Consider the following 13,930-nt stretch of genomic DNA (forward strand, 5'->3'; position numbering starts at 1 on the left):
CCTAAAGGTGAGATGGCCATATGAGCTTAGAGAAAATATATACATGTTAAGGATGACAGATGAAGAAGCTAAGAGGATCCTGGACTTTTCATTATATGAAATTACCTGCTGTGTCTACCTCTGATTATCTAATATTTTTATTATGTAAATAAAATAACCCTCTATGGAGGTAAGCCACTATAATTGAGTTTCTATTACTTCTTGTAGCCAACTTGCAAACCTAATTGATTCTAGTTATATTCCAGCTAGTTATAGCACTGTATATAGCTGTGCTATAATACTGGAGTGACTTGAGATATTTACCTTTATATTTCAGTCCCAAATTGCATATACCAGCAGGTTTTATAAGCTTATTTATTTTAGTTCTTTGGTTTTTATAGAATAGAATTTCATACTTAGAAAACATTGTGTTTATTGCAACCAAGCAAATAATTTTAAAATATGTAAAATAAGAAATTAAACATCTCTGCATCCCACCTCGACTTCAAATGCTCCTTCTCGAGTCACTGTTAAGTTTTGTGTCTGTTCTTCAGACATTTTCAATGAATGAACAAATATCAGTAGTTTTCACAAAAGAAACTAGACATTATTCTGTTGCTGTAACAATAATGAGAACAGAATTGAGAACAGATGTTTCTCAATTACTTGATATTAGTGAACCGTGGTTTCTTTAAGACTTTGATAATTTTCTGAAATGTTTCAAATGTTCATGAGGTTTGTGGCTTGAATTTCTGGGGCACTTTCTACAATCAAAGGCCATAGGAGAATCAACAACTGGCTCTAGGGTAAAAAAATAACCCCTGAAAAATAGCCACAGTCTTTACCTTTCATCTCTTTCCTTTTTGGATTGTACACAAGTCAGAAATGTTTATTCAGGATGGGAGTAACTGACCTGACCCACTCCTGTTTTCAAGTAGTGCCAACCACTGAAGGTCAATGGCTGGGATAATTATAAGTCACAAGGTTGAAAGGGAAGTTAGTCTCTCACTGAGACTGTACTAGGGCAAAAACATAGGTATTTCTTAAAATCAATGATGGAAGAGGATTTCAATACATTTTCATGTCTGTTAGTTTTATGTTGTATGAGTGCTATTTTATGAACTAAATTACTAGAAGTTTCCTAATATAAGTAGCATTTATTTATTAAAATATGAAAAACTTGTGAGCATTTTACTGCAATCTCCTCTTTGGCCAGGGGCCATTCCTTATATATTGGTGTCCAGTTAGATCAACCTATGGTAAGCAAGCTTCATCACCAGAAACAGCATTCAATTACCTTTATAGTATCCCTTTCTTAAAAAGAAGCTGATATGTAAGGACCACAAGATATTTGGGGAAACTTTCTAAAAAGAAAGAGGCAAAAAACAACAACAACAACAAAAAACCCCCCAAAACTCACATAAATAAAACACTAAAAACAGGAAAATGTAATTTGTGAAAATAAGGTCTATATGGAGAAAAGAAAGAAACTATCATTAATATCCCTAGGGAAATAAAAGGAGATATGAAGTAAGATAAGGATACTATAAAAAAAGAAATATTCAAGCCCTGGCTGGTGTAGCTCAGTGGATTGAGTGCAGGCTGCGAACCAGAGTGTTGCAGGTTCGATTCCCAGTCAGGCCACATACCTGGGTTGCAGGCCACAGCCCCCAGCAACTGCACATTGATGTTTCTCTCTCTTTCTCTTTCTCCCTCCCTTCCCTCTATAAAAATAAATAAATAAAATCTAAAAAAAAAAGAAATATAAAATATGGCAACAGAATGAAAGATTACACAGGATTAGAAGGAAAAATTGAGGAAATCTCCCCTTGTAGCAAGTCCAAAAGACAAAGGAATGGAAAAAGTAAGAAAAAAGACAAGTAAATTAAAAGACTGTTTTAAAAGACCCAACATTTGGATAATAGGAGTCCCAGAAAGAAAGAGTGGATATAATTAAAGAAACTATTCAAGACAGGGTCTCACAACTGATTCACATACATTTTTGTATACAATAATCCCATTCAGTGTCCAGCACAATGGATAAAAATAGAAGACCCACAAGTAAGAACATCATTGTGAAATTTAAAAATTCTAGAGGAATGTAAAAATTCCTACAAGCTTCTAACATGAAAAATAAAACCAAACTGGCTTTAAACAAAAGATAAAACATTAGAATGACACCTAGTTTCTTAATAGTGACCCCAGAAGTGAAAAGATAATTGATCAATGTTTTCATAATGAGAGAAATGATTTCTAAGCAAAAATTCCATATCCAGCTAAATTACTAATTGTTGGGAACCACCCTGCCTGGTTTCAGAAACTGTAACCTCTCATGGCTAAGGCTGAGTGGAGAGACCTTGGGACCCCAAGCCTCTAAGGAGACAAAGCTTATCTCCCTGCCCCCTTTACTTCACCCTGCTTGGCCTTGAGTGGATGACTGGTTAGCCAATGATGGGTGGGTAAAATTCTTCAAAGGAGGGATGGCCTAAGACAGGCATGGTCACAAGGGGGCCCTCAGGGAAGGACTTGGGGGGCTATAGAAAAAGGGGGTGATGGACACTCACCCCTCAGCTTTGACGTAGCCTGAGTCCTTATTGTGTCTGCAAGAAGTCTCCTAATCTCTTGGCTGCCTTACTTCCCCTGCCTGACTTAGGCCTGAAACAATGTCTTAAGCCTAAAACAATGCTGGAAGTGGGTGCAGCCCTGTGCTGGAAAGGCTGGGTTCCTTGGGGGATCAGGCCTAAGAAAGAATGCATAAAATCCTGTGAAACCTACTTTGCTAATACCCTCAATTTAAATGATAAGTGTCCAAGCATGAAGTGAGTTTGTTCCCCAAAGTTTTATGGCCCTTTAATTTACCTGACCATGACTAAGAATAAGTCCTCAGAGTTCTTTGAATGTTATCTATTGTTTAATCATTTCTGTCTGACAATGACTGATGAGCTTTATGTATACACCCTGTATTCCCATGCAAATTAAACCCAATAAAAGCCCATTGAGGAACAGGTTCCTGGTTCTTCTCCTTCAAGAGATTTGCCACCTTTCCTCCCCAAGTGATCACATCTTGGTAGACTTATTCTCATCTGTGGAGACCAGGGGGGCCTTGTGGGCAGAGCCCCCCCATAACTAATTTTCTGTAAGTCTAGTGAGAAGTTAAAATCTGACATGCACTTTATGACACACAAGATCTTAAAAAATCACTTTCTGTTTACCTTTTCACAGGAAGTTATTAGAAGGCATGTTCCTCCCACCAGAAGAGAGTAAGTCAAGAGAGAGAAATAGAAGAGGTCCATGGAATAGGCGATCCAACAAAGAAGGGGTGTGAATGGAGTGGTAACTCCATGGAGTAAGTCTCCTAAGATACGAGAAATGAGATTAGTAACAGATCAGAAGGCTGAAAAAGAGAAAAGCACCCCTGATATCCAGGAGCTGACCTAGCACTCACAGTTAGGCCTTGGTGTTCTCCTCTTGAACCCAAAGAATTTCATGGAAAATAACCATCAGACAAGACTATTCTATGATCATAGACAAAAACAAGGCCACACTATATTTGTGTTTTATCCAGACAAAAACATGAACATCATCTAATCCACAAAATATCACAATTCCCATCTCACAGTCTTCCTTTCTAATTACAGCTTTAGCCTCAATCTAGTCTTTCTCTTTTTAGCTAAGATTTATTAAGATACTCAACCATAGAATTATTGTCACTTTCTGACAATGTCGAAATCCAAGACAAAGCCCTCTTTTCTTAAACCATCCCCCAAATCCTGTAAGTCCTTTCTAATACCCTCTACTGAGATGCCCTGCTATATCCCATGTTGTGTGTTCTCCCTTGCTGCAATGAATAATAAATTCAGTTCATTCTACTACAGATGTGTTCCTAGTGGTCTTTGGTTACAGGTCATTAACATGTCTCAGAAGTGGTTACTTCAAAGTGAAATGAATAGACTACCAAAAAGATTTTAACCTATTAAGAGGAAATTTTTACTGTTAGAGAAGAGTTTGGTTTTGAACTATGGATAAGTATACAGAAAACCACAAATAAAAAATAAACAGGTTATTTATAAATTTATTTCTTACAAAATTTTGTAAGGAAGGAGAAAATAATTGTCTAATATTATATGACTTAGGTGTGAATAGCCTTTACATATTCATAATAATGTAAACATCAAATTTTGAACTAGCCAAATGATGATATGAGTCCATTCAGTGTATGGAGGGATAAAATGCATGTGTTGAGCAGAATTATAGAGAAAGCTTAATCCTCATCTTTTATAGTTAGAAGTAAACAAGCAAAAAATCAAGAAGTAGCATATAAGCATATTACTTAGAGTATGAAGGTATACCATAAGAGTCAGCTAAAGGAATAGGACTTGATTAGGAATAGGAAATACACAGAGAATGTGCTATTATCTACTTTTCCATACTAGAGGAAGATATCACTAATCAACCATAGGGCTGATAAGCCAGTGCTAAGCCTCAGAGTCCTTTGCAACATGGTTACTACAAGGAGCTACGATCTATGAATAGAACTGGTACTTGAGATGAAAACTCAAGTACCTTGTACCTCAAGTACCTCAAGTTTGCCTTCCTTTGACCATATGATCTTTAGGATTATTCTCAGTTCTTTCATTCTATGATTATGTAATATAAGGAACGCTAACTTTCTTGAGTAGATGAGTGACACATGAAAGTGCCACTCAAGGAGGTTAATTAGGTAGCAATATGGAAGATTGATTGAATGTGGAAGGAAGAGAACCAGGGGAGAAGAACAGCTGGTGGGCAGCTACAGTCATTCAGACGATGCAGCATGGGTACTGGGAGATACTTTAGAGATTGATCGAAAGGCCCTGATAGTACAGTCATCTCCATAGGAATGAAATAGCCATATTTATAATCTTATCCTAACTATAAGTTTTTCTTTAGCTTTAGAAAAAGTTCGTATATAAAAAGAAAGGAAAGCATTTAGTTCTTGGTACCATCTTCTTGGTACTCCACAGTTTCACATTTGTAATCACATTTGTTCTTTGCAATATTCCCAGCTGAAAAGTTTGGAAATGCCTAACATCAGAAGGAGTTCAGTGGATCTAGGAATTAAACCTGACTCTTCCAAGACTCACTGCTGGTATTCTCTGGAATAGTATGTTGACACAATTGCCTTGAACATTGCAAATGGGTCAGGAAGAGAGAAAAATGCAGATCACTTCTAAATGAGAACAAAGAAAGATAAAACTGCTAGAAAACTACAAACAAAGGAAAATTGTGCTGTTGGGAAAGTCAGTCTTCTGTGTGCAGTCTTTCCACCCCCACTTGGCTCGTAAAAATGGGCTTTGGGCCTGGAGCACTTCCTTACCAAGAGATCAAATCCACACACCTGTGCCTCCCGTGGAACTATCTTGCTGTTTCAGGCAAAATGTCTTCCTTTGTTCTGCTTAAGCCTGTATGTGCATGGCCCTCAGGCTCACCCCAGCTTTCAGTATTCCAGATTCCAGAAGAGAAGGGTCAGGTTCCTTCCACTGCAGCCTGACATGAGAAAGCATAGGCCAATCACACTGAACTGGTTGTCAGGAGGGGCCTGCAGGTCATAGGGACCAAAGTCTACTACTGAAATTGATCTTGTTCTGTCTCTTCTCTATGTAAGTAAAGTGTTGTTCCATCTAGTGCTTGACTGTCTTGTTTTCCTTGGGGGCTCTGATACCAAGATACAATGGTAAAAGTCACTCCTTTCCTGGGATTGGTAAGTGGTACATGGTGTTTTACTTTCTTGGTATTGATAACCTGCACAGTACTCTACTAGCATGTACCACATGGAAGGTGACATATTTACTTTGTTAGAGGCTGTTTTATTATGTTTAGATAGAGAATAACATTAAAGACTGAGAATATTCCAACCCCTAAAACACAATGGTGAATATCAGAGCAAAACCCACAGAGTCACTGAGGGGACTATGTTGAAGTGTAGATATGGGGTTTCATTTCTCTTCCAAATGGAAGTCACAGAGGCATGATTAAATGCAGAGGTGTACTGCAATGTATAATATTATTACATGAGGGTATGATGTCTTTGATTAAGAAATCCTTGACATTCCAATTTGTCATGCTAACCCACATAGTCATTAAAAGCTGCTGGCCCTGGCTGGTGTGGCCTAGTGGATTGAGCATCGGCTTGTGAACAAAAAAGTCACTGGTTTGATTCCCAGTCAGGGCATATGCCTGGGTTGCGGGCCAGGTCCCCAGTTGGGGGTATGAGAGATGCAACCAATCAATGTATCACTTGCACATTGATGTTTCTCTCCCTCTCTTTCTCTCTTCCTTCCCCTCTATCTAAATAAATAAATAAAATCTTCAAAAAAGTCATACTGAACTCTAATAAGTTAAGGATGAAGGTGGTAATTTTTAGGGTAACCACCTAAAGATAGACAGAAAATGCAAAACTAATGCATAATCAAAAATGAGGAAAACAGAACAATATAAAGTATAATAGAATAATTCTTTTCTATATTAATCCAAAAGAAGGGAAGATAGGGAAAAAAATGATACGTAAAACAGATGGGACAAATGGAAAGCAATAGTAACATGGTGCACATAGCCCAGGAGTATCCATAATTACATTAAGTGTTTTTGGACTAAATACAAGAATTAAAAGGTAGAAATTTTCAGACCAGATATTTAAAAATATATCCTATGTATGCAAGATACACCTAAGTAAGGACACACAAATGACTAAAGTAAAAGGGAAAAGAAATACCATCCAAGTCTAACCCCCCAAAGCTGGTGTAACTGATAAGGCAACTTCTAAGGCAAAAGGCAGTTCTAGAGTTAAAGAGATTTCACAGTAAGAGAGGAATCAACCCTGACCAGGGTGGTTCAGTTGGTTGGGCATCGTCCCGCAAAGCAAAAGGTCACTGGTTTGATTCTCAGTCAGGGCACACGCTCGGGTTGCAGGTTTGATCCCCAGTTGCGGTGTGTTCAAGAGGCAACCAATCAATGTTTCTTTCTCACATTGATGTTTCTTTCCCTTTCTTTCTCCCTCCCTTCCTCTCTTTCTAAAATAAATAAATAATATAACATTTTAAAAAAAGAATCAATCAACCTGCTAGAACTGTGGTTATAATGTTAGAAGTATATGAGAAACAGAAATAACTATTCTATTTGTTTTTCAAAAGTGTAAAAACGACATCTCACCTCACTGAGATAGAAAAGTAGAGTCTATGAGTGCCATCAGCAAGGCCAAGACCTAGTCATTTGTAACAATCATAACACTAACCAATTATTTTCACACCTTCCTAAAGGTTGGTTTTTCAGCAGGGATGGGCTAGGTTATGCCATGGAAATAAACAACCCCCAGACATCATGGCTCAAAACCAAGACAGCTTATTTCTTGCTTTGGCAATGCCTGTAGCCAATCAAGACAATTTCCCAAGACTACTGTTAGCTCAGCATTCCTGGCTGCCTCCATTTTGCAACACTTCTACATCATCATGTACTTTCACAAGTGCCACAGAAAGTGGAAAATGAGCTGGAGGGTCTCACACTGGCAGTTAGATGCCCCAGGGTGGAAGTGACATGTGTCACCTCTGCCCATGGTCCATCAGCCATAATTAGTCATTTGATCCTGCTCAACTTCAAAGGGTGCAAGGAATTATAAGCTTCCCACGTGTGCAAAAGGAGAGGAGCCCTAGGTTTAGGTTAGGGTCAGAAGTGTCTACCACAGTTGGAAACCTCTGCTTACATTTCTGAGGTCATGAATCTCCATAAGTCAGGGAGCATGACAATACTCAAGAGAATGAATATGGCTTCTATATACCCCACTGCTTTGTTTCGGAGATTGACGATCTCTCTCTCATTTTGTTTTTTAACCAAAGGAAGCACTGGACAAGGTCCAACACAAGGATGAAGCCTTTCAGCAGTGCTTAGTCAATTAGCACAGGTAGTACCACCTGAGAGAGGAGAGAATCAGACGCAACAGAACCAAAACCACTCACTTGGGAGCACAGAGTAATATCTGTCTTGGTCATTCTCTAACTGGAGTGCTCTCTGATACTGCACAGAATTAGCCTGGTAACCTAAACACTGGATTTCTGTTGTTGGAGGTGCAGGCCAACTGACCAGTCACATTGACATGATTTGATATAGTCCCTGACTGTGATAGTCCACAGTGACACCATGCTGGACCTCTTTCAACTGGTAAAGATGGTGGTTTACTTGGTCTTACCCTGTAGTGGCTAGGTGGCCCACTGCTTCCCCCCAACTAGGCTGAAGACAGATCCAAATAAGATATTTCTGTAGTCTTAGGATAGCAAACAGAGATGGAAAAGCACTATAGGACTATAGACTGTGTTATAGGTTTGATGCATTTTAAAATGACCTTTTCTCTGTTCTTTCTCTTTTCCTCTTCTTTTTCTATTGATAATAAAAACAACTTCTTACAATATTTTTACTTCAAAAAGACAGCACTGAGTAGTGTGCAGCACCCACCTCTAATAGAAGCCTTTGATGCAGTGCTTGAGTTTGAGTTAGGGCATCCCAGGACACTTTCAAGAGTAGCTCCATCTTTTTCAAATTTCGAACATCTCGTTCTCTCTCTCTTTGCTTCCGAGAAAGTTCCTCGTGGTAGTTCTGTTTGTCGATGACACAGTTTCGTAAATTGAGATCCAAGATCCCTCTGTTCCAGGTAAGGATACAAAATGAAAGTGGTTAGTCATCAGCTGCCCTTCATGTCTTTAAAGACAGGATGCTCAGCATATATGCAGAAAACTATTCTTATATTAGAATCAAGTTGTGTATAATGCCCAAAGCAACTTTGCTTGCAAGTTGGTATCATTTAATGCCACAGTCTTATAAAAACCCCAAATGGTATTGGCAGATTGGCAGAGCCAGAGCTCACAATTTCCCTGAAATTTTACTTAAAAAAATTAGGAAGTAACACTCTCTCAGGAAACCATATCACTAAATTGCTCCCTTTTGGAAAAAAACATAATTACCTCAGAAATAACATTCATTTGTAGAAAAAAGTCCCTCAACCATAGTATTCTTCAGTGATATAATTTTCTGGAGGCATATTTCAGGAACTTACAAAATATAACAGATAGTGTCCTTAAGATTTGGTCACAGGAAATTGAGGAAAACAATGAATAAAGGGTGGAAAAAATACTTCTAAATGCTTTATTTAATATATGTTTTATTAATGGCAAAAATTGATTAAAAATTCTATAAAAATGTTTAGTGAAAAATTCTATAAAAGACAAATCTGTTTGAGATTATGTTTTGAATCCTCATATACAGGGTCTGGCAGAAGTAATGCCTGCTTGAGTGTGGCTGGTAGGGTAATAATATGGGTGTAATAATTTATAGTTTTAATTTTAACATTTCACCTAAACTGTCATATCGTATGCTTGAGTGATATTGTTATGTTACAGAAGTGCATGCTTATGATTTTGTCATAAAAAGGGGTATTATTTGTGCCAGACCCTGTATAAAGTGAAAAAAATTTAGATGACAGACAAACACATAACTAACTTTTCAGTTAGTGAAGTTGCTTCATTCTCTCTGGTTAATTCCAACAGCTTGAATAGTTGGTTATATTCTCGTTCTTTGACTTCAAGTAAGGCTCGTTTGCCTTCAACTTCTTTTATCACATCTTCCTTCTCTTCCATCATAGCATTAATTTTGGTTTCAACTTTCTTTAGGGAGTCATTTATTTCTTTGAGTTCACAATCCAAGACAACTTTTTTCTTTTCCATTTCTCTGTAAGGGATACATACATACATACATATATATGTATGTACCAACAGATACATACGTACACATGCACACACACACACATACATTTGCCTTATTTTGAGCCCATGTTGTCTTGACCTATTTTTACTTCCTCACCAGGCAACAGAAGAGCTTGTCATAAATTCAGTGATCTCAGAAGTTGAGTGAAGACCACTGAGAAGTGGGGCCAGAGGGTATCTCCACTGAGAGCCACTGAGGGCAGAGATTTGTCCAGCCCACCCTTTCTTCCCAGATCCTGGGGTTCTAGCCTCATTCTGACCTGAACTGATCTGAATTTATCAACTTTGGTGCTGGTGGGCTTGTCTTGCAGAAGCACTACTAATGCCTACATTTTGCATTCTTCTTTTGAGATCAGTTACCAGAGCAATCATATTATTTCTCCAGAATTTTTGTGTCTTCACTTATCTTTATCTTTTTTAGTTCCCCTAAACCCTGAGAATTTCTTCAGTGATTTCTGCCTCCAGATCTATCCTGAATGCTGCGTATATGGGTGTGTGGGGGACGGTGGAGCTTACACATGTGAGTAGGTGGAAAAGAGTTCCTATTATTTGGGCTTCAGGCTTCTGGCTGGTGGACATACTTCCAACCCATGAAATTCTACATAGTTCAAATAATTTATCCCTTGAACATCTCTGTTAAAGACAAATGGACTTCTCCATAAAGATATGATTTATAAATTGGAAAAGGAATATTGTCCCAAAATTAAGACATAAATGAGTGTTATAAATGAGAGTAATATGCTGCACTTCTTTATTTTTTAATGAATTTGATATATACAGAAACAAATGAAAATATTTATAAAATTATAACAGTAATCTGATGTGGTCAATGGTTAATATTCTTGTTTTAGTGTGTACACAAAACTTGGGGGAAGAGTATGCAGGGAAGGATTAAAAATAAAGAAGTATTAAATCATACACTTTTTTGCGTGTTGTTTTTTCTATCTCTTTTCCAATTTGCACAGGAAGGGATTGATGGTGAACCACTTCATCCTAGTAAAGAAATAGAACCGTGTTAAATTATGTAGTCTTGGGCCAGAAGCAGTTAAGATAACCAAGTTAAACAGGAGAGAAGAAGGAACTACTATATGTAGAACTCTATCTGTTCTGTTCTATGCAGAGTGCTTTACTTATTCTTATCCTCACAGTGACTTTACACTCTAGTTATGGTTGCTGCTATTTCAAAGAGGAGGTAACTTAGTCAAAGAAATACAGCTGGTGGTTGGCCCAGATTCCCTTTATGGAGGTATACCCGTCCATCAGAGGTTGCAGGACTCAGCCTCTCACAGTTCATGCTTGTTGTCTTCTCAACAGCTGAGCAGAGTTGACTTGTTGGGGCAGAGGGGGTGGAAGGAGGTGGGAAATGGGCTGTTAAATCACTAGCTGATGTGGTGATGTCATAGCCCATCCCCCCGCCTCCAGGTGAAACAACCTCTGTGGTGCAATTCATGGTCAAGAATTAACTCCCAGCCCTGGCTGGCATAGCTCAGTGGATTGAGCGCGTGCTGCAAACCAAAGCATTGCAGGTTCGATTCCCAGTCAGGGCACATGCCTGGGTTGCAGGCCACAGCCCCCAGCAACCGCACATTGATGTCCCTCTCTCTCTCTCTCTCTCCTTTTCTAAAAATAAATAAATAAAATCTTTAAAAAATTCTTAAAAAAAAAGAATTAACTTCCCATGGGATCGGGTTGATATTAAGTTTCTCCTGAAACCATATTTTGGCCCAGTTTCTCTCCCAGCTCAATCCTGCTTCCCTTACTCCCTTATCAGGGAGTAAGCTCCTTAAAGGCCTCCCTCCATGAATGCTTGTCTTAAGCTCTGCTTCTAGGGAACCCTGCCTAAGACTCATGCTCAGAGAACCTAAGTAATTTTCCCAAGGTCACACAGCTAGCAAGTGTCAAGGCCAAGATTAGAAGCTAATTTTGCCTAACACCACTTTCCACTATGCTCTGTAGGTTCATAGAAGTTTCAGTTTTAGCCTCAAGAATCTCGTGTACATGGCATGGTTACGGGAGGGACTGTTCCTGCCTGAGGATCACAGTGGACTTCGGAGCCTGGTGTAAAACATGCATGGAGGTTGAACATACTACTGCCATGTGTGCATTTCTCTCTGGGATCTTGCTCAGTCCTGAAGCAGATCCAAGTTTCATGGGGCTGAAACATGTACAATTTGGGGGGGGGGGGAGGTGGCTCTTTAAGAAAAAGAGTGGAAAATTACAAATGCTGAATTAGTTACAGGGCTTTGGAAGAGGTTCATGCAAGTGAGGGCCCTGTAGCTTTAACTTCACTGGGTTCCTAATAAATCTATCACTGTTCAGTTCCCAAGTTCCAGGTAGCAGCTGGGTACATCTTGGCCAAATGCTCCGAGACTCATAAGGAAAAAGAGGTCAAAGTGTATCATAATTGTCTTGTGAGCCAAAGAGTGTCAGATGTTATTTTAAAAATAACCCCAGGTTATTTAAATTTTTGAGAGTTATTACACATTTTTCAAAGTAAAAGGAATTTAAATGATCTCCTAAAACATGAATACAGGCCCCTCGTCATTTGCATGGTGAAAGGGAAGTAGAGTGGAATCAAACAGACAAGGATAAGGTGATGAAAGTATACATAAGAGGTTAGGAAATTTGGGTCCTGTTCACGGAAGAGATTGTGTTTGTAACACACATTTCTAACATTGAAATATGCTTGGTGGAGTCTAGAGAGGCCTTCCCTTGGGTTGGGCCTCTAAATTACAATGATACCTCTAAAGACTTTTGTGAATTCCTAGAGTCCTGGTTGAGTTTGATAGGCTCACTCACAATGCTGAACATTTCAGTTTGTGTGATGATGCTCCTCTTTGTCAAATCTATGCAGTCAAACTTGATACTCATGAATTTTTATGTCAGTGCAGGCACAATGTCTGACTATGAAGGAACTGTAAGTAGCATACCTTTAGGTTGACCTGATATTCCAACAATTCTTCTAGTTCCTTCTGCTCCTTTAGTAATTGCTTCTGCTTAGATGTGAAATCTTCCCGTAAATTTTTAATTTCTAATTTCTTCTGCATTATTTCTTTACGTAATTCTTCAGTGCTTTCTTTCAATATTCTCATCTTCTTCTCCATCTCCTTTAAAAGTTATGAAAATGATCAGGTTATTTAGAGTCTGAACAAACATTTGTCTACTTAAGTATCAACTTAAAAACAATTTTACTCACTGCTTTGATTATATTTGTTCTGAGCTTCATGAATGATTTCTTACCAGGTTAAATACAAAATATGATTTCTGACATTTTTCAGTAAAGGCATCAAAACTGTACTGCATATATTAAACATTTTACATTAGATTCATACTCTTTATTTTTTAAATATATTTTATTGATTATGCTATTACAGTTGTGCCATTTTCCTCCCTTCACTCGCCTCCACCTTGCATACCCCCTCCCACCCACATTCCCCCCCTTTAGTTCATGTCCATGTGTCATACATATAAGTTCTTTAGCTTCTACATTTCCCATACTATTCTTAGCCCTCTCCCTGTCTACTTTCTACCCACCATCTATGCTACTTATTCTCTGTACCTTTTCCCCCTCTCCCCCTCCCACACCCCTGTTGATAACCCACCATGTGATCTCCATTTCTGTGGTTCTGTTCCTGTTGTAGTTGTTTGCTGAGTTTTTGTTTTTGTTTTAGGTGTGGTTGTTAATAATTGTGAGTTTGCTGTCATTTTACTGTACATGTTTTTTATCTTCTTTTTCTTAGATAAATCCCTTTAACATTTCATATAATAAGGGCTGGGTGATGATGGACTCCTTTAACTTGACCTTATCTGAGAAGCACTTCATCTGCCCTTCCATTCTAAATGAAAGCTTTGCTGGATAGAACAATCTTGGATGTAGGTCCTTGCCTTTCATGACTTGGAATACATCTTTCCATCCCCTTCTTTCCTGCAAGGTTTCTTTTGAGAAATCAGCTGATAATCTCATGGGAGCTCCCTTGTAGGTAACTGCCTCCTTATCTCTTGCTGCCTCTAGGATTATCTCCTTCATTTTAATCTTGGCTAATGTAATTATGACATGTCTTGGTGTGTTCCTCCTTGGGTCCAACTTCTTTGGGATTCTCTGAGCTTCCTAGACTTCCTGGAAGTCTTTTTCCCTTGCCAGATTGGGGAAGTTTCCCTTCATTATT

General features: G+C 38.5%; 1 protein-coding gene across 1 annotated transcript in view; it reads right to left on the minus strand.

The window, feature by feature from the left end:
- Nucleotides 1-13,930, minus strand: part of CCDC146 (coiled-coil domain containing 146) — a 117,977-nt gene that overhangs the window by 21,917 nt on the left and 82,130 nt on the right. The window contains exons 5-8 of the mRNA XM_045828309.1: nt 12,695-12,871; nt 10,684-10,757; nt 9,502-9,729; nt 8,461-8,647 (exon numbers count right to left, since the gene is read on the minus strand). Coding sequence (XP_045684265.1) covers nt 8,461-8,647; nt 9,502-9,729; nt 10,684-10,757; nt 12,695-12,871 — 666 coding nt within the window. The remainder of the gene's footprint in view (nt 1-8,460; nt 8,648-9,501; nt 9,730-10,683; nt 10,758-12,694; nt 12,872-13,930) is intronic.

Source organism: Phyllostomus hastatus, unplaced genomic scaffold (genome assembly GCF_019186645.2).
Source record: "Phyllostomus hastatus isolate PE091 unplaced genomic scaffold, TTU_PhHast_1.1 phas_scaffold_78, whole genome shotgun sequence".
NCBI classification, from domain to species: domain Eukaryota; kingdom Metazoa; phylum Chordata; class Mammalia; order Chiroptera; family Phyllostomidae; genus Phyllostomus; species Phyllostomus hastatus.